Raw genomic sequence first — 23,482 nt, 5'->3', positions numbered from 1 at the left:
AAACAGGAAACAGTACCAGGAAAAAGAAGAAGAGGCAGTCATAGAAAAAGCGATGGGATGACAACATAAAAAAATGGACTGGCCTGTTATTGAAAGAGATTTAGACGGCTGACAGATCATGTGTGATGTACCAACGATTCACCAGGCTAAAGGATAGGGGAATTTCTTATAGCTATTTGATAGTGTTATTGTTCCAGCTTGTAAAATAAACGAATAACTGTTTGATGTAGGTATATTGTATCAATGTTGAGGTACTCTTCTGAACTTTTCTTATTTCAAAGACTTATTCGTACAAGTGCTCTTTCTTCCCTAGTACCATTAGAGCTTTGAGGAAGTTGCCTGAATCAGTTAGGAAAACCAATGACTTAGCTGAGTTTAAGTCTCGTATTAACATGAACAACAAGATTAACAAATGGATACACGCAGGACGTAATTATCTTATCTTTTTGACAGAACGTCTGTAATTTATAAGATAAGATTGTGGACTTGGCTTTGAACTTACTTGTACATGTACACTTTGAGCCTGAGCACTTCATAGAGTAAGTTGTAAAACTCAGAAGTGTACATCTCAGCGAAGTGAAGCAGTGGTCGTGTTCCAGACAACACCTGGGGAAATAGAGGGACAAGTGACTTAGAGAGTGATAGAGTGACTTAGAGAGTGATAGAGTGACTTAGAGAGTGATAGAGTGACTTAGAGAGTGATAGAGTGACTTAGAGAGTGACTTAGTGGGTGAATTAGAGAGACTAATCACGTGATTAAATTTGTAATAGATCTAGACTAACAACAATAAATCTGTGCGATTAGAAATATTTTTACGCTTGTTTTTGTTTAGCGCAATTTCATGATTGTAGCTTTCTCAACACGCTATGATCCTATCACTTGTCTGGGCCAGTGGGGAAAAGGGGTGGGTGGAGAAGGGAGAAGGTGAGATCTGGTTGAATATCACCGTGATTTCATAATCATTGGTATGTGTGGCTCAGAGGCCAAAAATTTAATTACCTACTGGTTATTTTTTTAAATCCTGTGTTGTCATTGTCATCTCATTCAAATGCATTTATAAAAAAAAAAAGTAAAAAAAAAAAGTCGAACTAGCTGGATTTGAAATCCAGGGCTCTATCCTCCTCAAGCCAACACACTAACCACTACACCAGAGAAGTGCTTATGAAAACAATGGATTTTTATTGTTAATTTCAATTTTTTTTCTCTGCAAAGTGTAAAGGAGACTAATTCAGCTTATACTAACACATCAGTCAAGTACTATTTCTTTCCAGACGTTACTTCAAAAAAGTTGTCCGTAGTCCTAGATATGAAGCAAAGTAGTTCATTGCCAATAATTAATTAACTAACTAATAATTTTTATTGATTCTTGTTTGGTCAGGTAAATGAAATGATTGTGCACAATTTTAGCTTGATCCCGAGATTAGGTGTCGGAGAAATAACGTGTTCAAACATTTTAGACAGACAGACAGACAGACCGTCAGGATGAGCGAGTTGATATAAGCTTTGTTTGCTTTCTGTAATTGTGTTTATTGACTATAGAACTTTTAAAACTCTTTCTCTCCGTAATTATTTACCACATTCTGATGGAATCAACGTTTGTATCGTCGGTTAGGAGAGAAAAGAGTTAAACTATTATCCCCCCTCCCCCACATTAACCCTAATTCAACACTTCCTATCTCTCGTTAGTTATTTCATTGTCCCTTAGTCTTGTATATGTACATTGCATTCCATACAGCCTATGTGAGGCCTTATCCTAGTAGGTCTATCTCACATGTGGTTGAATATAGCCCCTTATTCTACGGTTATGCTTGGCCTGGATGTGGCAAAATATGTAGCTGGGACTGCGCAGCCACGGGAAATACTGCATACCTCACTGATCTTCGAACTCGAAGACTAGCCATATATATATATATATATATATATATATATATATATTATTCTAGAATATCCTTGTGATGCTCTGCTCTCTCATAAACGTGTCCAAACTTAAAAGTTAGCTAGACGTATAGACTTTGGCAACAGGGCAATACGTCAATACCTTTTTCTAATCTTGTTAAGGTGTGGCTTTATTGTACAGTCAGTCACCCAGTTTTACAACTTTTCCTGATTTATGAATGTGGAAATAGTAGCAGTGTTTAAAGTCTGATTGGCAAACAAAAACAAAAAAGATTATGATCCAATTGAAAATTTAAGCAATAAACATTCTTGTGTGATCTCTGGGAATAAATATTTGACCTAATTTAATGCTCTGAGGTTTCCTTTAAAAAAAATAAAAATTTAATGCTCATCTCATTCAAATGTTTTTATATTAGCAACAATGTTTACTAAGACTATGATTAAGTCTTAGATTAGGAATATGACAAATACTTCTTTATTGGTCATAATCATTGGTATGTGTGGCTGAGAAGCCAAAAAATCGCTTAGCTTCGGCTTTGTCATGTAACAAGGGGAACGAGTTCGAATCCCGACTCGGGCTGAGTTGTCTTTGCCGCGTTCTAGAGGCAGCACGGAAACCTTCTCCCAAATACCCCCCCCCCCCTTCCCAGTGGTTTATCAAATAGATTGGACCATGGTTTAAGCATGGAAGATGCGCTATAGAAAACCTCTTTAAAAAAAAATAAAAGTGTGTTTTAATTACATATAATCTTTTCCCATTAAAAACGGGAACATTAAAAATCAAGCAGAATATAAAAAGTTATTTAAAAAAGGTAATGTAAGAGAGAGCACTCACTCCATATCTACAGCCATATATCTCAATACTGTAATATTTTTTTTTACCTTTTTCATTATTAAACAAAATTTATTTATTAACGCTATTTAATTACCTACTGGTTATTTTATTTCATCCCTGTGTTGTCATTGTCAGTAGATGACCGTATACAGTTTCAACTTAATCCGAGAATGGGAAGTAGGAGAAATAACGTATTCAAAACTTTGTATGAGACAGACAGATAGACAGACAAACAGAGTGAGAACAGAAGGAGGCATTTCAGTTCAGCACAGCGGTTGAGACCAGGATGAGAGGGACATTAGAGTTTAGTACGATATAACGGTCGTAGCGGTGAAGTTGAAGTCGGTATATCGTGTTGCTAATTACGTTGGTATTGGCTGTTATTTATTCAGTTATTAGACTCTCCACATAATTTTGGAAATCGTGTTGAGTTGTTTGCAAGAGAGCCTGTTAGAGAGGATCGTAACAGTATGTTTTGTTTTTAAATAGACCCAATAGCTTGGTCACATTCGTCGAAAGTATAAATGTGGGCAGTGGCCCATTGTAAATGTGGGCAGTTGTCCCATGTAAATGTGGGGAGTGTCCCAAATGGGATCATGTACTTTAAACTTGAACCGGATGCCCCACTATTTCCAAATGCGTGGAACTAATATCAAGCTTGGGCAAGACAATTTTTTTTAAAAGGTGCGCATTTGCAGCGGCAAGGCTCGTAGCAAGTTACCGTTAAGCAGATATTTACCTGTCTGCATCACCCAATGAAGCAACCATCCATCAACAGACAGCTAATTATTTTTAAAATATTGCCGCCCTTACCTGTCTACATCATCCACTGGGTGACTGCCCCTGCTACGCAATCCACAGAAGCAGCCATAGTTGTTGTAGTCAAAGCAGGAGTTGCTAGTGTACTTCCGGATCACCCTGCACAACTGGAAGACGTTACGCCTCTGTCTGCGGCTTCTCCCCCCAACGCTAGTTTCGACCACTCCTCTCCGACCGGGTACTGGTGTTGAATTTGCGTCCATTTCACTTTGTCGAACCGAAGTGTTAGTTTCGATAGGTTGTCTCTGTAGTGAGGTTGGATAAGGCTCAGCCAGCGCTTGAGAGTGTATTTGAAAGCAAAACAATGATATAGATCTATTAGTTAGTAAACAGAAGATTTTCATTTAAATCAGATAACTAAAAATAGCTACTTGATTTGTCTTGTGTTAAGGAAGAGTAAATCCGCTGTGTAATTTATTTATACATTAATTAACACCTACATTTTTAACTACACACCAACGTATTTAAAGACTGGGTGGGGATTGTACTGCTACTATTCTACATAAATGTGAAACTATAGTTAAAGCCTCCAAACAGTCTAGATTTAAATCTAGACTCTAAAGTAATATTAGAAAATTGGGGTCTGAGCGGTAAAGCGCTTGGCTTCAGAACGGGGGTCCTGGGTTCGAATCCTTGTGAATACTGGGATTTTTAATTTCGGGATCTTTGGGCGCCTCTGCGCTATCAAATGAAATCTATTAAGGTGCTAAACGCCTCTTTAAATCATGTTCTCTAATTCGCTAATCCTACAACAACCTCTGGCAATAATGGGTCAAGTATGTAACTGAAAACTCTAATGGGATGGGGAAAAATAAAGGCGGTTGGTCGTTGTGCTGGCCACATGACACCCTCGTTAATCGGAGATCATCTGCTCTTTAGACCACAGGGTCTGAAATGGGAACTTTGTTTTCTTTATTTATACTATAGTAGTATTGAATATGACAATTCTTTTTTTTTTACTTGTCTGAGTCACACCACGCGAACATGAATATGAGGGCACTGACTGACTACTCTCTATCACCTCTTTCAGTCTCCAAACGACTTTGGATCATCTCACAGGAATAAAGTGAATGCCTGGGAATAAGCTATGGTCAGAATAATGTCGCCCATACGGCAGTTCCTCCCTCTATAAGCCAAAGGAACTGCAAGTACCGATACAGTTTGGGTTCAGCGGCGTCGCAGGCTCAGAGTACAGCAAACAACCTAAAGGTTGGCGGCTCCTGTTTTTTCCTCAGGATCGACTCCCTAAGACTTTCCCATGTTTGGGTATTGCCGCAAGACAGCAGAGGGTATATAGGATCATTATTGTCAAAAGTTAATTTTGGAGAGTAATATTGTCTCCCTAAAATATGTGGCATGCGCAAGTTCGTAAGTGTTTCTATGCCTCTACTTAAACGCACTGAAAAAAAAAAAGGTGAATATATTTACCTTAAGTTTAATGTTTCCAAACTCAATTGAAAAAAAACAACAACAAATAATTCAGCGATAAACAGAAGTAAAATGAAATCACTTATACAAATAAAATAATAACTTGATAAACATATAGTATAACTATTGAATAAATAAAGCAAAATGAAGCTCATTAGCAAGAATTAACAAATGTTTCAATCTATCTACGAGAATTGTTGAACTAAAGTAATTCTTCATTAGTTTGAGGTGCGAGAAGCTTTTTTCACCACATTCCAAAATTACGGAATAATGGCGTTTTTTTATCGCGCTTAGGATTGGCATATTCCAATTTGAATGACGCCCCAAAATGACAATTTTTGTCTATATATTTCCGGAGATTCGTATGAGTTTTCTAAAGATTTTAATAATTTCGGATATTTCCAGGACTTTTTTATATATTTTGCAATTTCAGGAGATTTTCAGGAGCTCCTGGTAAATTGTCAGGAGGCCGCGGGAAATCTGTTATAAGTTATACAATGGTTTAATTTAATAATTTATACACCTAGGATCAGCGCGGGTCCTATGAGAGTGTGGGGCTCACTGCGGTCGCATAAATGCGGAGCCCACTGCGGTCACCTAAGGCCGGCCCTGCAAAATAGCGGCGTATGCTACGCCGCCGGTCAACTAGTTCTTAATATTTCTAAATAACATTTATTTACATCAAGGTCATTGTTCAGTCTACCAATAAACCAGTCTTTCTCTCTCAAACACATAGTGACCCAATAATCTAGTCAGCCATCTTCTCCGGCTTGCGCACTTTGACTCTCTCTCTCTCTCTCTCTCTCTCTCTTTGGCTTACGATGAAGTGTTACAATTAGCTTATATAGTTTGACTTAAACCTAGATGTTAATAATTAGAAGCGACACTTAAGCATAGGCCATATTAGACTTCAACAACATTTCCACAGAGAAAATATCTCGTACATACGTGGATTGTTTTTAAGGAGTTTCTCACACAAGAAGACAGATAGTAGCCATTGCACCTAAACCTTGCAAGCCACAAAAAATATTGTGAAATAAGGTTTTCAAATAGTTCTACTAGTTTCTAAATGTGACAGATGGACAGACGAACACACAGACAGAATACACAAAAAATAACATAGAGGTCGCTAACAATAAAGTAAAATCTATTTATATCTTCTTCTTTTATGATTCAAAATCATGGGAGTATGGAGATCGTGTCGAATTTTCATTCTATTTTTCTTTTTCTGCGTGCAGAAACAACCTATAGTATTATTCGATCATTGTATTTTCACTATCAATTTAGTTAGCATAATAAGGTAATCGAATGTTAGTCTTTTTCTTTACTGGTCCATATACTCAACTTAATTATTCAAGTCTTCAAGTATTCGAATACTCAATATATTGAAGAAATTTGCTATTAACCCTCCAGTCACATACTTGACCAATTAATGCCAGAGGTTGTAGTAGGATTATGAAGGTAGAGAGGTGCTTAAAGAGGTGCTTAGTAAGGTGCTTAAAGAGGTGCTTAGTAAGTTAATCGATTTCTTTTTTTAGCCTAGATTTATATCCCCTGTTTATTCAGTTCAATCTTTTGTGTTTTGTTTCTTGGTGACCGATTTATTCGTTGTTTCACGTGACTCGTTCTTATGCTACGGGTAAGTTTAATGGATTGAGAAATGCCGTAACTGAGAGAGAGAGAGATAACACACAGGACACAGGGGGTCGGTACACACACACATATATATATATATATACATTTATATGTATATACTGCAAGAAGGACATTGACACGGCTGCGGGAAATCGCCCAGAATAGAGCGAAAAAAAAGGTTATATTAAGCGTACTTGTATCAATTAGTTTGGATCCATGGGCGTAGCCAGGATTTTTTTTCGTGGGGGGGGGGGATTTTTTTCTCCCCCCCCCCCACCCCCACCCCGCCCCGAAAAAAAATATATTTATATGTTTGTATGGATAAATGTGTGTGTGTGTACATAATTAATCTCTATTACATTCTGACCCTTCATTCTTTTGGAAGACGTTTATTGTGCCCTAGAATAGGTTCTTCCTGAAGTTAATGAAAAAATTGTAGACCCTTCGCCCTCTCCAGCAAGGGGTCTGGGGGATCGCTGAGACCTCCCCCCCCCCCGGCTACGCCCATGTTTGGATCAGTCATGTATTTAAATTATTAATAGATCTAGAATCTAGACTAACAATAAAAAAAAACATTTATAAAAGTAAATTAAAAAAAAAAGGAACGACCTGAATTAGAACTTGTGGGCTAAAGCCTTCTAAGGCTTATCAAGTCAATGTTGTCAGGTAAAAGAAATAGTTGTGCATAAGTTCAGATTAATCCGAGATTGGGTGTCGGAGAAATAACGTGTACTAACTTTTAGCCAGACAGACACACAGAGTGAGTTGATAGAAGCTTTGTCAAAAAGACGTTCAAATTTAAGAATTAAATTTTGTTCAATGCGTATTAGATCTACCGTCTCTCCCATGGTTCTACATACTTACCACCCTCTTTTTATTTAACCTTCAGACATGCGTCTGAGGAACCTAATTTAGTCCTTCTTTTTAGATCTTTCGTCTGAGGAACCTAATTTAGTCCTTACTTTTAGATCTTGCGTCTGAGGAACCTAATTTAATACTTACTTTTAGATCTTGCGTCTGAGGAACCTAATTTAGTCCTTACTTTTAGATCTTGCGATTGAGGAATCTAATTTAGTCCTTACTTTTAGATCTTGCGTCTGAGGAACCTAATTTAGTCCTTTCTTTTTAGATATTGCGTCTGAGGAACCTAATTTAGTCCTTACTTTTAGATCTTGCGTCTGAGGAACCTAATTTAGTGCTTATTTTTATATCTTGCGTCTGAGGAACCTAATTTAGTCCTTACTTTTTAGATATTGCGTCTGAGGAACCTAATTTAGTCCTTACTTTTAGATCTTTCGACAAAGGAACCTAATTTAGTCCTTACTTTTTAGATATTGCGTCTGAGGAACCTAATTTAGTCCTTACTTTTAGATCTTTCGTCTGAGGAACCTAATTTAGTCCTTACTTTTAGATCTTTCGTCTGAGGAACCTAATTTAGTCCTTACTTTTAGATCTTTCGTCTGAGGAACCTAATATAGTCCTTACTTTTAGATCTTGCGTCGGAGGAACCTAATTTAATACTTACTTTTAGATCTTGCGTCTGAGGAACCTAATTTAGTCCTTACTTTTAGATCTTGCGACTGAGGAACCTAATTTAGTCCTTACTTTTAGATCTTGCGTCTGAGGAACCTAATTTAGTCCTTTCTTTTTAGATATTGCGTCTGAGGAACCTAATTTAGTCCTTTCTTTTTAGATATTGCGTCTGAGGAACCTAATTTAGTCCTTACTTTTAGATCTTGCGTCTGAGGAACCTAATTTAGTCCTTACTTTTTAGATATTGCGTCTGAGGAACCTAATTTAGTCCTTACTTTTAGATCTTTCGTCTGAGGAACCTAATTTAGTCCTTACTTTTAGATCTTTCGTCTGAGGAACCTAATTTAGTCCTTACTTTTAGATTTTGCGTCTGAGGAACCTAATTTAATACTTACTTTTAGATCTTGCGTCTGAGGAACCTAATTTTGTCCTTACTTTTAGATCTTGCGACTGAGGAATCTAATTTAGTCCTAACTTTTAGATCTTGCGTCTGAGGAACCTAATTTAGTTCTTACTTTTAGATCTTGCGTCTGAGGAACCTAATTTAGTCCTTACTTTTTAGATATTGCGTCTGAGGAACCTAATTTAGTCCTTACTTTTAGATCTTTCGACTGAGGAACCTAATTAAGTCCTTACTTTTAGATTTTGCGTCTGAGGAACCTAATTTAGTCCTTACTTTTAGATCTTTCGTCTGAGGAACCTAATTTAGTCCTTACTTTTAGATCTTTCGTCTGAGGAACCTAATTTAGTCCTTACTTTTAGATCTTGCGTCTGAGGAACCTAATTTAGTGCTTATTTTTATATCTTGCGTCTGAGGAACCTAATTTAGTCCTTACTTTTTAGATATTGCGTCTGAGGAACCTAATTTAGTCCTTACTTTTAGATCTTTCTACTGAGGAACCTAATTTAGTCCTTACTTTTTAGATATTGCGTCTGAGGAACCTAATTTAGTCCTTACTTTTAGATCTTTCGTCTGAGGAACCTAATTTAGTCCTTACTTTTAGATCTTTCGTCTGAGGAACCTAATTTAGTCCTTACTTTTAGATCTTTCGTCTGAGGAACCTAATTTAGTCCTTACTTTTAGATCTTGCGTCTGAGGAACCTAATTTAGTCCTTACTTTTAGATCTTGCGACTGAGGAACCTAATTTAGTCCTTACTTTTAGATCTTGCGTCTGAGGAACCTAATTTAGTCCTTTCTTTTTAGATATTGCGTCTGAGGAACCTAATTTAGTCCTTTCTTTTTAGATATTGCGTCTGAGGAACCTAATTTAGTCCTTACTTTTAGATCTTGCGTCTGAGGAACCTAATTTAGTGCTTATTTTTATATCTTGCGTCTGAGGAACCAAATTTAGTCCTTACTTTTTAGATATTGCGTCTGAGGAACCTAATTTAGTCCTTACTTTTAGATCTTTCGACTGAGGAACCTAATTTAGTCCTTACTTTTTAGATATTGCGTCTGAGGAACCTAATTTAGTCCTTACTTTTAGATCTTTCGTCTGAGGAACCTAATTTAGTCCTTACTTTTAGATCTTTCGTCTGAGGAACCTAATTTAGTCCTTACTTTTAGATATTGCGTCTGAAGAACCTAATTTAATACTTACTTTTAGATCTAACGTCCAAGGAACCTAATTAAACCTTTTTTTTTCGAGTTCATACATTTTTTTTCTTTCACTTCGGCCATAAACTTCAAGAATACGTGGGTCACAGGTCGAGGAAGGCATTCTTTGGAGTTACCTCCCTCCTCCTATTGTCCCATGGCCTCCTTACTCTCTTTTGACGCAGGAACGTAATAACTGTTCCTGTACTAAGGTCGTGCTTATCAAAGAGTAAACAAGTAGAACATTGTGTACACATTGTTTAACTAGGTAGGGACCTCCACATCGTTGCTATCATAGCAGTGGCGTAGCTAGGATTTGGGGGCCCGGGAGGCTAGACCTCTTTAGTGGCCCTGCATTTTGATATTTGACATCATGAGATGAGACAATAGCGTAATACTTAATGTAAAAGCCAATTTCGGACATTTATTTGGCCCCCCTCCTGTTTTAGGGTTAGCTGATGGGGCAGCTTTTTTTTCTTTCTCTTGACTAAGACATCTTGCTCTCGAAGAGGATTGTACGCAAAGCTTTACTCCATGCTGTCCGGTCTTGGGCTATCTCCTCCCACATACTTTTGTGGATTTCTGTTGTTCTCATGTATCGCTTGTAATTTAGTCTTGGGTGGCCCTTGGGTCTGAGTCCCTCCACAAGCCCAGCATATAAGATATCTTTTGGAATTCTGCCATCTGGCGTGCAGGTGACATGTCTGAGCCAGCGTAGTCTTCTCTGTGTCAAGAGATGCTATGCATATTGGCCAATTTCAAAACGTCCTGATTGGAGACATAATCCCTTTAGGACTCTAGGAGATGCACATTATGCGTCTATTGGTACGTATATTGACTAGTTCTCACTGTAATCTATCTATCTATCTATCTATCTATCTATCTATCTATCTATCTATCTATCTATCTATCTATCTATCTATCTATCTATCTAACTATCTAACTATCTATCTATCTATCTATCTATCTATTTATCTATCTATCTATCTATCTATCTATCTATCTATCTATCTGTCTATCTATCTATCTATCTATCTATCTCAATAGGAAGCAGGCAGGTAATTAGAACCATTAGGTCTTTGATGACAAGGGGGCTGACCTGGCTACTAGGAATCAAGATGGAGGGGGCAGGAAAAAGTAAAAGTAAGAAGACAACAAATGGAATGGATCTAAATTCTTGTTTAAACGTGAAACAAGAAAATAAAAATAAAATTAAGTCGACCTCATTGGCTTTTGAGGGAATCACTTGATCCCTCATGCTAAGTAAAAGGTCCTGGTGATTGAGCAATGTATTTACCTGAGATCAAAATAGTGCCAAGTACAAGTACACGCACGATGTCCATTATAGGCGAATAATACCTGAAAATAAGAATCACGTTTTGAACGTAGAGAATAGAGCACTGCAATCTGCAAGGCGCCTAAAGGTCTCTTAGTAAAAAAAAAAAGATCTGATTTCAAACTATTGTTTAGATGCGCGTTAACACACAACAATTATTAAAATAGAAAAAAAAAATACTTTAAAAAAAGTGTATCAATTATTTAGAAACTTTCATGTAAATAGATCTAGACTATCATTATTAAATGTCAACGTATGTAAATATTTTTTAATTATTGTTTTTGTATAGCGCTATTTTAATGCTTTTTTTTGTGCATTCTCAGATCAGTGCTTTGTGGTCCAATCACATTTCTGAACCTGTTTTTTGTTTTGGTTGTTTTTTTTTGAAAAAAAAAAGGGGGGGGGGAAACTAAGGGGAAAGAAGGTTTCCGTACTGCCTTTTAAAGACGCTCTTAAAAAGAAATTAGTCTGAATTCAAAGTCGAGTTCTCGAGTCTCAATGACGGGAAGCCGACAAATTGTGTCTTTTGTTAGGTTCAAATTTCTAGCCAACGACCCAATTCTCTACACAGTAGTTATCTCCCCTTAGCTGTATTGTTTCTATATTAAACAAAATTAATTAATTACGACTAATCAATAAAATAATTTGTCATTTTTTCGATTGATATATAAAAGATGAAAAATTGTGCAAAGTTTTAACTTGATCCCAGAAGGAAGAGTGGAAGAAATGACGTGTACAACACGTGTACAAGACAGAGAGAGAGAGAGAGAGAGAGAGACGGAGAGAGTGAGGAGAAAAAAGCTTTGCAATAATAATACAAACATTTCGAGTTGTTTCACTTTTTAAAGAAACATTCTGCCTTGACACAAGCAAACATTTCGCTGAACTTAGTTTCTCTAAATCTGTAATACATCTATTTTGTGCTGTAACTGATCTAGATCTAGTAGTTGTGAATCAGACACTAACACCACCAACAGGGAAATCTTACCTGCTTTTTGACAGTATGATTCGAGAGATTCCTACGTTTCGAAGCATGTTCTGTTAAACATGTCACGTACACAGAGAGGGTAGACAATGAAACATTGGTCAATTACATACACAGTGTCTTCAAGGGTTCTCACAATTTAGAAGCCAATATTATTGTTTGCAAATAAAAAAAAATTGGTCAATTACATACACAGTGTCTTCAAGGGTTCTCACAATTTAGAAGCCAATATTATTGTTTGCAAAAAAAAAAAATTGGTCAATTACATACACATCGTCTTCAAGGGTTCTTACAATTTAGAAGTTAATATTATTGTTTGCAAAAAAAAAAATAATAATTGGTCAAAAAAAGGGATGTGTACGTTCGCGTTTATTAATTTTGGAAGCCGAGTCTGTCTTGTTACATTCGTGTTGATCTTCTTAATTGTGAGTCCTTATCTTATTTATTTTATTTTAATTTTGTCTAATTCCATATTGATTACATTTTTTTTGCTCGTGATTAAAAAATAAAGGACTTCGAGAATTTGTTCTAGCAGCAAAATGTTTCAGTTGGCAGCACTAAAACTGTGTCCTGTTGTTTTTTTTAATATATTTTTTTTCAAAGAGATTTAGTCGGGGAGGGCTCAGGAGTCAGTCTGAAGCACATACCATATGACCCATACATATTTGTTCGTTATTTACAAAATAACTAATTTAGTATAATCACCAGAAATCAGGGACGGCGTAGATAATTGGTGGCCCTAGGCGATATGAATATGGTGACCCCAAATGAAATAGAAATTACAAAATAAACAGCGAAAAAGTAAATTAAGCTATTTAAATAAAACCTAGTTGTCGCGTAGTATAGACAAGTGTCTATTTCTTTCTCCTAACTCTGTTTTTTTTATTTCCTCTACTGGTAGTACGTGTACGGGGCGAGAGTGTCTTGTATTTTTTTGTTTTGAATTGTTTTGCTACGTCACAAAGTCCGGTGACATCTATCGGTCATTCTTTGTCACGAGGCAGTTCACCCTCTAGTTTGGTTGTAGCGGACGGTGTGTTGGCTCGTTAAACGTTATTTGTCTGTACCTGTTTCTCGGACTTATTTTTCAGTTGGATTTTTGGGACCCCTGTTTAGGGTGAGTTATTCGTTTGTGATATCTATTATTGTATGTTGTATGAGGTTGTCACTATTTCTATTTTTAGTGTAGAAGTTGAGAGTATTGTGTTTATTTCGTTTATAGGGTGCCAGTGTTGGAGTTGTGGGCTTCGCTTGCCGTCTCAGAAATACATATTGCAGTTTTTTTTCATTGTCATTGTCAAACTTTACTATTACCAAGGTTGGCAGTGTTGTGACGCCAGTCGGTCAGAGTCTGGTGGACCATAAAGCCAGGGTGACAAGTTAATAGCCGTAGCAAAGGTGCTTAAATTAATTATTGTATAATATCTTTATATATACCTATTATATATATATATATATATATATATATATATATCTAATATATATACTGTCTATTTGTCATCCTCATTGTACATACACATATATGTTTCATACAATTAAATTCATTTATTTTTGTTGTTATTTAAACTATTCACCTAGTTGTTTACTGTATATACGACTGTGTGTGAGTGATGTTCTTGTCAGGTTGAACCCCGGGACCTTAACAGTATACAGCTAGTTAAAAACGCAAATAAATCCTAAACCTGACAAATGGGGGCTCAGAGTCCGGCTGTGACTACTAGGTCATAGATTGTCTTATCTAGTCTTGTTATCTTATAAAATAAAAAAAATATATACAGACTAATACCCCTTTATTGTATTTATATTTGATGTATTGGGTACAATTTGCTGAAGAAAAAAAAATTGTTTGTGTACTTCTCATAATTGTTTGGACATCAAAAGTAGCAGAGGCTTGAAACATTGTTAAATTTATCATTAATTTGTTTGAATTCACCGCCATATTACCATATGTGTTGATTGTTGATATTGAGGATTGTACCAATGCTAAATTCATCATTTATGACTTTGAACTCATCATCATATGACTATAGGTGTTGATATTTCAAGATTGTTATTTATATTCATTTATTTAATTTTTTCTTTCATGTAATTTTGTGCTTCACTTATGACCGAGTGACGAGTGTCTTCTCGCTCCCGACAACAGACAAGTGTGTGGGGATTGACCGTTGATACATGTGTTAGAGGCCATCGTTCCTGTGTTGGTGTTTTGGAAGTCCCTGTAGCAGCTACCTTTCTACGCATCGGCCTGGAGTGAGGCGTTTTCTCTCCGACGTTGGATACTGCTCAGATAGGTTTTCTCTTTCTTTGCCATACGACACACTCATAGGTTGTAGTTTACATCTTATGTGTGTATATTATAGTATATCATAGTAATAATAATAATAGTATTAGTTGATTTAGCTTAACACAGTAAGTCACTTAGACCATGGAAACCAGGTTAACGGTAACGTCACAATTTATTAGTGATGGCCGTGCTATGGGGTACGAAGGGGAAAGGCTAGAGAAATATGTGAAGGAACGGAAAGCTGAATATGATAGAGATAAGGAAGAGGCGAAGGCAGAAGAAGAGGCTAGAAAGAAAGAGGCGAAGGCAGAAGAAGAGGCTAGAAAGAAAGAGGCGAAGGCAGAAGAAGAGGCTAGGTTTGAGCGGCAGGAGAAGTTGAAGAAAGAGGCGAAGGCAGAAGAAGAGGCTAGGAAGAAAGAGGAAGAAGAGAGATTTGAACGTGATGAGAAGGCCAAACGCGAGGAGCACGAAAGATGGAAGGAAAGAGATGCCAAGGAGTCAATCAAGAGGAAAGAGGAGTTGGAACTGGCTAGGCTTAAAGAAAAGTCTGCGCCAGAGGCAGGCGGGGCGGCAGGACAGTCAGGGGATGTGCGATACAAGAATGTCTTAGACAGGCTTGACAAGAGTTTCCAGGGAATGAAAGATGACGACGACCTCCTAGCTTACCTAACACACTTTGAGGCCGTTGCAGCAAGGTGCAAAATAGAGAGAAAAGAGTGGTCCTTGCTGTTGTCATATAAACTGACCACCGCACTCAGAAACTTCATGCTAAGGGACAGTCTGTTCCTTAGCGAGAATTATGAAGAAGTCAAGACTGCACTTCTTCGCCATGCAGATATCAACGCGGAAACCTGCCGCAAAAGATTCCATCTCGTGAGACCAAGTCATAACGACTTTAGGAGATATGTAACAGAATTGAGAACAGCATTAGACAATTGGTGCAAGATGGCCGAAGTCGGTAAAACAGTGGAGGAGTTAAAAGACCTGTTGATCAAAGATAGGATCTTAGAAAGTGTTTCGAGTGACGTATACAGGCAACTAGTTTTGAGCAAGCACAGAACAGTAGATAATATGCTAGAAGTTATAGAAGGATTTAAGGTAGCTGGTTCTGATGTGTCCATTTGTAAGGAAGAAAGTGTATATGTTGCAGCAGCATGCAGTGAGTCGGGGTCAGATGTGTCTATTTGTAAGGAAGAAAGTGCGCATGTTGCGGCAGCGTGTCGTGAGCCTGTAAGAAATAGAAGTCCAGGGATTGAGAGTAACTTAATTATTTGTTTTAAGTGCAAGAGGGGAGGCCACAAAGCGTCAGAATGCCCTCAACGTTCGCAACTTAACTCTAGTCCTGCTTCTGATGTTAGATATAGGAACGCACCCACAATCTCCACTAACACACAAAGGCCCAGTAGAAATGCATCACAAGGTCGCTACCAAAGGCAGTTTGATGGTAACGGTCGAAGAATCCGCGGCAATAGTGTGGGGAGACAAAGTTATGCTACATACGAGAATTCTTACAATAACAGGCACAGTAGAACGGGTGGTACTGGGGCATACCAAAACAGAGATCAAGGCCCAGGAGGTTCTTATAGATGACTGAGTGGTCCTCACAATATTCAAAATTGTGGAAATTGTACTTTAGGGAAAGGAGATGAGTATTTTTCCCCCTGTAAGAGAAAAACTTTTTCATATGTGGATAAGACATTACGTGATAAGTCTGTGGGTAAGCTGAAGTTTAAAAAGGGGAGAGTAAATGGGATAAGTGTGTCTGTTTTGAAAGATTCTGGTTCGAGTGTTATAGGAATTAGAAGCTCATTAGTTGGTGAGAAAGACATGATTCCTGGTACTTATAAATTAAAACTTGTTGATGGGACAGTGAAGGATTATCCATTGGCATGTGTGAGTATTGAGTCGGATTACATTGTCGGTAAATATGTCGTAGCTTGCTTTAAAGTTGCAGATTTAATTCTTGGGAATGTTGACAGTAATGTGAGTCGTGAGTTTAATTGCTCAGCAGTAACTAGGTCAATGACAAATAAGGAGATTGAGGGCGGCACTGTAAGTGATTGTGGAGTATTGGAAGAATGTCGAGATGTGCTAGGTACAAGCGAAGAATTTTTATGTGAACAGTTGAGTGATCCGTCTTTAAAAGATCTATGGGAGCGACATGTGGACAGTTGTGTAGATAATAAAAAGAATGGAAGTGTGGAATATAAAGTGTTTGATAGACTATTGTACAGAGTGTTTAGGGGAAAGTTTGGTGAGGAAGAAAGACAGTTAGTTGTACCTTCAGCTAAGAGAGAAATTGTGTTGAAAACCGCTCATGAGAGTATGTTGGCAGGACATTTGTCATTAAGAAAGACTAAAAGTAAAATCTACAAATATTTTTTCTGGCAAGGTTTAGATAGAGACATAAAAGAGTTTGTGAGGTCGTGTGATATTTGTCAGAAAGCTAGGATGCCACGTCGTTGTGACAGAGTGGATCTTGGCCAAATGAATGTTATTACCACTCCGTTTTATAAAGTTGCAACAGATATTATTGGCCCATTGGAGTTAACTGACAATAAGAATAGGTATATTTTGACAGTAGTAGATGTTGCTACGAGATGGCCAGAAGCGATACCACTGAGAAATATAAACACAGAAACAGTTATCGAAGCACTAACTAGTATTTTTTGTAGAATTGGGCTACCGACTGAAATTTTAAGTGATCAAGGCCCACAGTTTACTTCGGAATTGTACAATCAGGTCTGTAATTTTTTCTCTGTCAAACCAGTGCATTCTACCATTTACCACCCGAGCTCTAATGGGATGGTTGAACGACTTAATTCTTCTTTAAAATCCTTTCTAAGGAAAGTGTGTCAGGATAGCCCTTGTGATTGGGACCGGAAAGTCAACGCAGCACTGTTCGCCTACCGAGAGGTTCCTAACGAAACAACGGGAATGTCACCATTTGAGCTTGTCTACGGAAGACAAATGAGGGGCCCTTTGGCTATCTTAAAACAAGTGTTCGTAAATAACGAAGAGGAAAATGGGTACAAGAATGTATTCAGTTATTTACTGGATTTGAAGACAAGATTATCTGAGGTGACTGCTATTGCTAATTTCAACAGTAAGGCAAACAGAAATAAATACAAGAAACAATATGACAAATACTCATCGAGGCGAGATATAAATGTGGGTGACTGTGTTTTAGTCCTCAAACCACACAGAGACAGTAAGCTGTCCGTGTTTTGGCAGGGCCCGTATAAGGTTCTAAACAAGATTTCCCAATTTAATTATGTTATCCAGAAAGAAAATATGACAAAGATATATCATATAAACAGACTTATGAAATACCATTGTAGGGTAAAGAAGGGAGATAACCTAATTGTTGCAGATGAAAATAGAAATGAACTTTTGTCAGCTAATATGGTTTCAGTTGTAGGGGAGGAAGACGTTGCTGAGCAGGATGAATATAATGATGATATGCTACCTAACATTCCAACGCTAGAAACTACGCAGAAAGAGAAGATTCACGAGGATGTCTTCACACAGGTCAAAATTAACCCCAATTTGAACCATATGCAAAAGATGCAAGTAAATGAAATTTTAACAGAGTATAGAGACATTATATCCAATGTTCCTGGCAGGGCCACAGTCGAAAAGTTTAAAATTAAATTGATTGATAAGAAGCCTATAGCTCTGAAACCATATGCGGTGCCCATTCATATGAAAGAGAAAGTGAAGCAAGAAATCGACAACATGTTAGAATTGGGAATTATAGGGCCGACGGACTCCCCTTATGCAGCGCCAGTTGTTATAATTAAGAAGAAAGATGGCACACTCCGCCCTTGTATAGATTTTAGAAAATTAAATAATATTACTGAAATACCTGCTGAGGTAATTCCTGAACAAGAAGATTTGTTTAACATGTTGTATAAAGCCAAGTACTTTACATTGGTGGACCTAACAAAGGGTTACTGGCAAATTCCGATCAGTGAAACGAGCAAACCTTTTACAGCGTTTAGAGTTCTTGGGGAGCATTATATGTTCCACTACTTACCCTTTGGGTTGAGCGGTGCTCCAAGTCATTTTAATAAGGTTGTTAAGAGTATGCTAAGGGGAGTAGAAAATGTATTGTTCTACTTCGATGACATTTGTATTTTCAGTGAAGACTGGGAATCACACTCAAAGAGTGTCAGAAATGTTTTTTGCGCTCTAAGAGAGAACGGCTTTACACTAAAACCAGATAAACTTGAGGTGGGCTACACTAGTGTTAAATTTCTGGGTCATAATGTGGGACAGGGAGTTATCAAACCTGATCCTAGCAATGTAAAAAAGATCATGGAATTTAAAACACCCACTACAAAGAAAGAAATACGTAGTTTGATTGGTCTGATAAATTATTACAGCAAATTTATTCCGAGTTACGCGGATTTAGTATTCCCCTTTACAGAGTTACTACGTCGGGGCAAGTCTATAAGAGTGGACTGGAACTATGAGTGTGCGGAGGCATTGAATAGAGTGCAGACTTGTTTGAGTAAGTATCCTATTCTTCGTTTACCTGACGCTTCTCTATCTTTTTTTCTTCAGACCGATGCTTCAGATAAAGGAATTTCTGGTATTCTCTGTCAGTGTATCAAAGGTGTGTTACATCCCATAAAGTACGTAAGCCGTAAGTTGTTGCCTCGGGAGCAGAAGTACTCTATTATTGAACGGGAAGGATTAGCCATAGTATATTCTGTTAAGAAACTGGACAGGTATTTAGCAGGTAAAACATTTCACCTGCTGACTGATCACAAGGCCTTATCGTATCTCAGGAGCACAAACTTTACCATTGCACGTATCACAAGATGGGCATTGATGCTACAAGACTACTCCTTTGACGTTGCCCACGTAAAGGGAGAGAACAATCTGCTGGCTGATCTTTGTTCAAGATTGATATAGACTTCCATCCGCCATTTATATTATGTCTCTATGTGTTATAACATTTGAACTTGTGTTTTATATTATGCAAATGATACTAATTTCAAGAATATAATGTGTATTTATCTACCATGAATATAAGTTGGTATATTATATTAATGTTGTATTTGTAAATATGATTTTGTAATATAACTTGGTTCTTGGCCCAAGTTGATATGGATCACCTTAAAAGTCAAGGTAACCAACTTTTCTTTGTTATTGGATTTTCATCTTGACGTGTATTGTGTCTCCTTGGTTCATTAATTGGTGACTCCCCATCATTTTTTTTCTTCCATTATTACATTTTGAAATGTGACATAGATGCACTTATGATCATTTTGTTCTTCCTTGTTCTTTCTACAAAGTTTTGTCTTCGAAAGGATTTTTGATGACTGGAATTTCTTTCAAAATTTCCAGTTCGTCGAGGAGGGGGGATGTCGCGTAGTATAGACAAGTGTCTATTTCTTTCTCCTAACTCTGTTTTTTTTATTTCCTCTACTGGTAGTACGTGTACGGGGCGAGAGTGTCTTGTATTTTTTTGTTTTGAATTGTTTTGCTACGTCACAAAGTCCGGTGACATCTATCGGTCATTCTTTGTCACGAGGCAGTTCACCCTCTAGTTTGGTTGTAGCGGACGGTGTGTTGGCTCGTAAAACGTTATTTGTCTGTACCTGTTTCTCGGACTTATTTTTCAGTTGGATTTTTGGGACCCCTGTTTAGGGTGAGTTATTCGTTTGTGATATCTATTATTGTATGTTGTATGAGGTTGTCACTATTTCTATTTTTAGTGTAGAAGTTGAGAGTATTGTGTTTATTTCGTTTATAGGGTGCCAGTGTTGGAGTTGTGGGCTTCGCTTGCCGTCTCAGAAATACATATTGCAGTTTTTTTTCATTGTCATTGTCAAACTTTACTATTACCAAGGTTGGCAGTGTTGTGACGCCAGTCGGTCAGAGTCTGGTGGACCATAAAGCCAGGGTGACAAGTTAATAGCCGTAGCAAAGGTGCTTAAATTAATTATTGTATAATATCTTTATATATACCTATTATATATATATATATATATATATATATATCTAATATATATACTGTCTATTTGTCATCCTCATTGTACATACACATATATGTTTCATACAATTAAATTCATTTATTTTTGTTGTTATTTAAACTATTCACCTAGTTGTTTACTGTATGTACGACTGTGTGTGAGTGATGTTCTTGTCAGGTTGAACCCCGGGACCTTAACAGTATACAGCTAGTTAAAAACGCAAATAAATCCTAAACCTGACACTAGTGACCCCCCCCCCCCCCCAAAAAAAAAAAACATCAGTGGGCACAAGTTCCGCTATTACTTCTCTAAAATATTGTTTAGATTTCTGTGAGAGGCCCCCACCAATCCGTGGCTTCCTAGTTTGCCTATGCCCAAGGCCGGCCCTGCATAAATAAAAAAAAAGAAATTAAGCTTATTGAATTAAAACAGTATACCAGGAAGGTGCTTATTAGTTGAACCTTTACCTTAGTTATTTATGTATCTATCGAGCTGTCATCCTCCCTACATTGCTCTATGCCTCAGAAACGTGGACAGTGTACAGAAAACATGCAAAGAAACTGAACCACTTCCACATGACACGTCTAAGAATACTGAATGTCAAATGGGAAGAAAAAATACCAGATGCTGAAGTCCTTCGAAGAGCGGGTCTGCAAAGCATCCACACAATCCTGATGCAATCCCAGATACGATGGGCAGGACACGTCTGCAGAATGGAAGACCGCCGCATCCCTAAACGACTCCTGTATGGCCAATTAAGGGAAGGAAAGCGCTCACAAAGCGGACAAAGAAAGCCTTTAGGGACACCCTCAAAGCTTCTCTGAAAGCGTCAGCATAAGCCCAGCCACCTTGGAGATAGAAGCACATGACAGAGCATCATGGCGTCGCGCTGTGAAAACCGGTGCACAAATTGCTGAGGAAAAGAGAAAAGCGCTGGAAGAAGAAAAGCAAGGCCAATGACACTAGCTCCAGCTGGAATAAGTTGCCAGGTGTGCAGCCGAACATTCCGGGCTCACATAGGTCTCACCAGCCACATGAGAAGGCAAAGCCCTCAGCCCCCCTGGATGACAATAGTGGTCATCATCGAACCACGACGAACGAACTATATATATTTATCTCCTTATAAACCATGCTACGCTTTCATTTACAATACCATATCTGCATATAATAACAGAATCTATGACATGGTGTACATTATACATTTACACTGAATATTTGTTGAATAAAACTATTTATTACTGCACTAAATTAAAAGTAACGAACACTTGTATAGTTGTTATCTATTCTCTCCATTCCAATGTTGTGTTTCATTACTTTCAACGCTTACATAGTAATGAACTAGCTCCGGGTTGTTTCTTGTCTATTGTTCTTCTCTAGATTTTTGCTGTTGATTTTTTCAATCTCTTCTACTCATCCTATTGCCATACAAGCTCTTAAACAACGCCAAAACAACCAAATATCAAACAATTAATTACTCAATAAGTCGTAATTAAATTAATTTTGTTTTTATAGAGGAAATGAAAAAAAAAACAAACACTAAGCTAAATGGAGGTGAGCCTAATGTGGAGAATAGGATATATTAGGCGTAGTGGAGATAAACCCTGTGTAGGTTCTATCAATTGAAAGATAGATAGGGTAAAATAAACTAGTCGACCCGCGGCGTAGCATACGCCACTATTTAGTGACGGGTGAACACTTCCTGAAAGGCACAGTTGTCCAAATGGGGTGGGTTTGGGCTAACGACTGTGAGCGCATGCCTGAAGAGCGAGGAAGGCGCGTGTGCGGGCTGGATGGCTCGGGAGGAGGGTTAGAGAGTCGGCGTACGTGCGTGGTGTCCCACTTGGTTGGCAACGTAGACACGGTCGGCCTTAGGTCACTGCAACCTATGTGAACGCAGTGGGCCCCGCACCTTCATAGGTAATTTTAGATGTCAACTACTAAATTAAGCCATATTATTTTAACTGATAAAGGGTGCTCGCGTCCTCATGGTTTTCAGAAACTCTGATGAAGAAGCTTCGCGCACCTCAAACAATCAAGAATTACTTAAGGTGAACAATTCAAGAAAATAGATTCAACAATTCGGCAATTCTTGCTATTGAACGTGATCTTTAAATGAAACAGAATTTTGATGATATACCGTATGACTTCGCTACACTGCTACACGCTACACGAAAGGCTAGTAAAGTAAGGTTAATTTGATCGTGATTTTGTACTTAGTAATGAATGAATAAAATGTAAATACGAATTTATTTTCTAGTACAAATACAAAATCGTAGTTTTCACTTATTATCCTTATCATTCCACAGACTGGGCCCCGCGCAATCTTTTTCGCATAGGGCCCGCAATTGTTAGGGCCGGACTGGGCGTAGAGACTTGTTCTCTCCCCCCCCCCTTTTTTTTTCTCTAAGCTGCACTCTCTATCATCGCGAAAGTTATGTGGGTTAACTCTAGTCCGACTCAGTTCGACTTGAAGAAATAAAAGAGTTTTCTTTCCATGACTTTTTCATCGATTGTTAGAGAGTCGTAGTGAGTGCGTGATGTCCGCAAGGTTGGGCGAGGAAAAGAATTATATATATAAATAGATAATTAAATTAAAGATTTTATCAAAGACTGTATATTAATGTAAATATTATAAGATTGTATGTTAATGCAAGATTATTTCAAAGACTATATGTTAATGTAAAGATTATTTCAAATACTATATGTTAATGTAAAGACTATTTCAATGACTGTGTTAATGCAAAGATTATTTCAAAGACTATATGTTAATGTAAAGATTATTTTAATGACTGTATGTTAATGTAAAGATTATTTTAAAGACTATATGTTAATGTAAAGATTATTTCAAAGACTATATGTTAATGTAAAGATTATTTTAATGACTGTATGTTAATGCAAAGGTTATTTCAAAGACTATATGTTAATGTAATGATTATTTCAATGACTGTATGTTAATGCAAAGATTATTTCAAAGACTATATGTTAATGCAAAGGTTATTTCAAAGACTATATGTTAATGTAATGATTATTTCAATGACTGTATGTTAATGCAAAGGTTATTTCAAAGACTGTATGAATACAAGTCAACTAGCATGCAACACCGGCCACGCCCGAGACGACAGTGCAAATCATCGTATCTATAAAA

At 37.4% G+C, this 23,482-nt stretch overlaps 1 protein-coding gene across 4 annotated transcripts in view; it reads right to left on the bottom strand.

Annotated features, from left to right (window-relative positions):
* LOC106057940 (phospholipase A2, minor isoenzyme-like) overlaps positions 1-23,482 on the bottom strand; it is a 44,581-nt gene that overhangs the window by 6,262 nt on the left and 14,837 nt on the right. For 2 of the 4 annotated variants that reach the window (XM_056035656.1, XM_056035655.1), the window contains exons 2-4: positions 11,043-11,104; positions 3,546-3,828; positions 503-606 (exon numbers count right to left, since the gene is read on the bottom strand). In XM_056035656.1, the coding sequence (XP_055891631.1) occupies positions 503-606; positions 3,546-3,828; positions 11,043-11,104 (449 nt within the window). Of the gene's footprint in view, positions 1-502; positions 607-3,545; positions 3,829-11,042; positions 11,105-11,903; positions 12,034-12,069; positions 12,165-23,482 lie in introns of those variants that run through there. The other 2 variants (XM_056035657.1, XM_056035658.1) reach the window with 2 other exon arrangements.

This window comes from Biomphalaria glabrata, chromosome 7, assembly GCF_947242115.1.
Source record: "Biomphalaria glabrata chromosome 7, xgBioGlab47.1, whole genome shotgun sequence".
NCBI classification, from domain to species: Eukaryota; Metazoa; Mollusca; class Gastropoda; family Planorbidae; genus Biomphalaria; species Biomphalaria glabrata.
The sequence above is the reverse complement of the archived record's forward strand: the minus strand, read 5'-3'. Positions and strand labels throughout refer to the sequence as shown.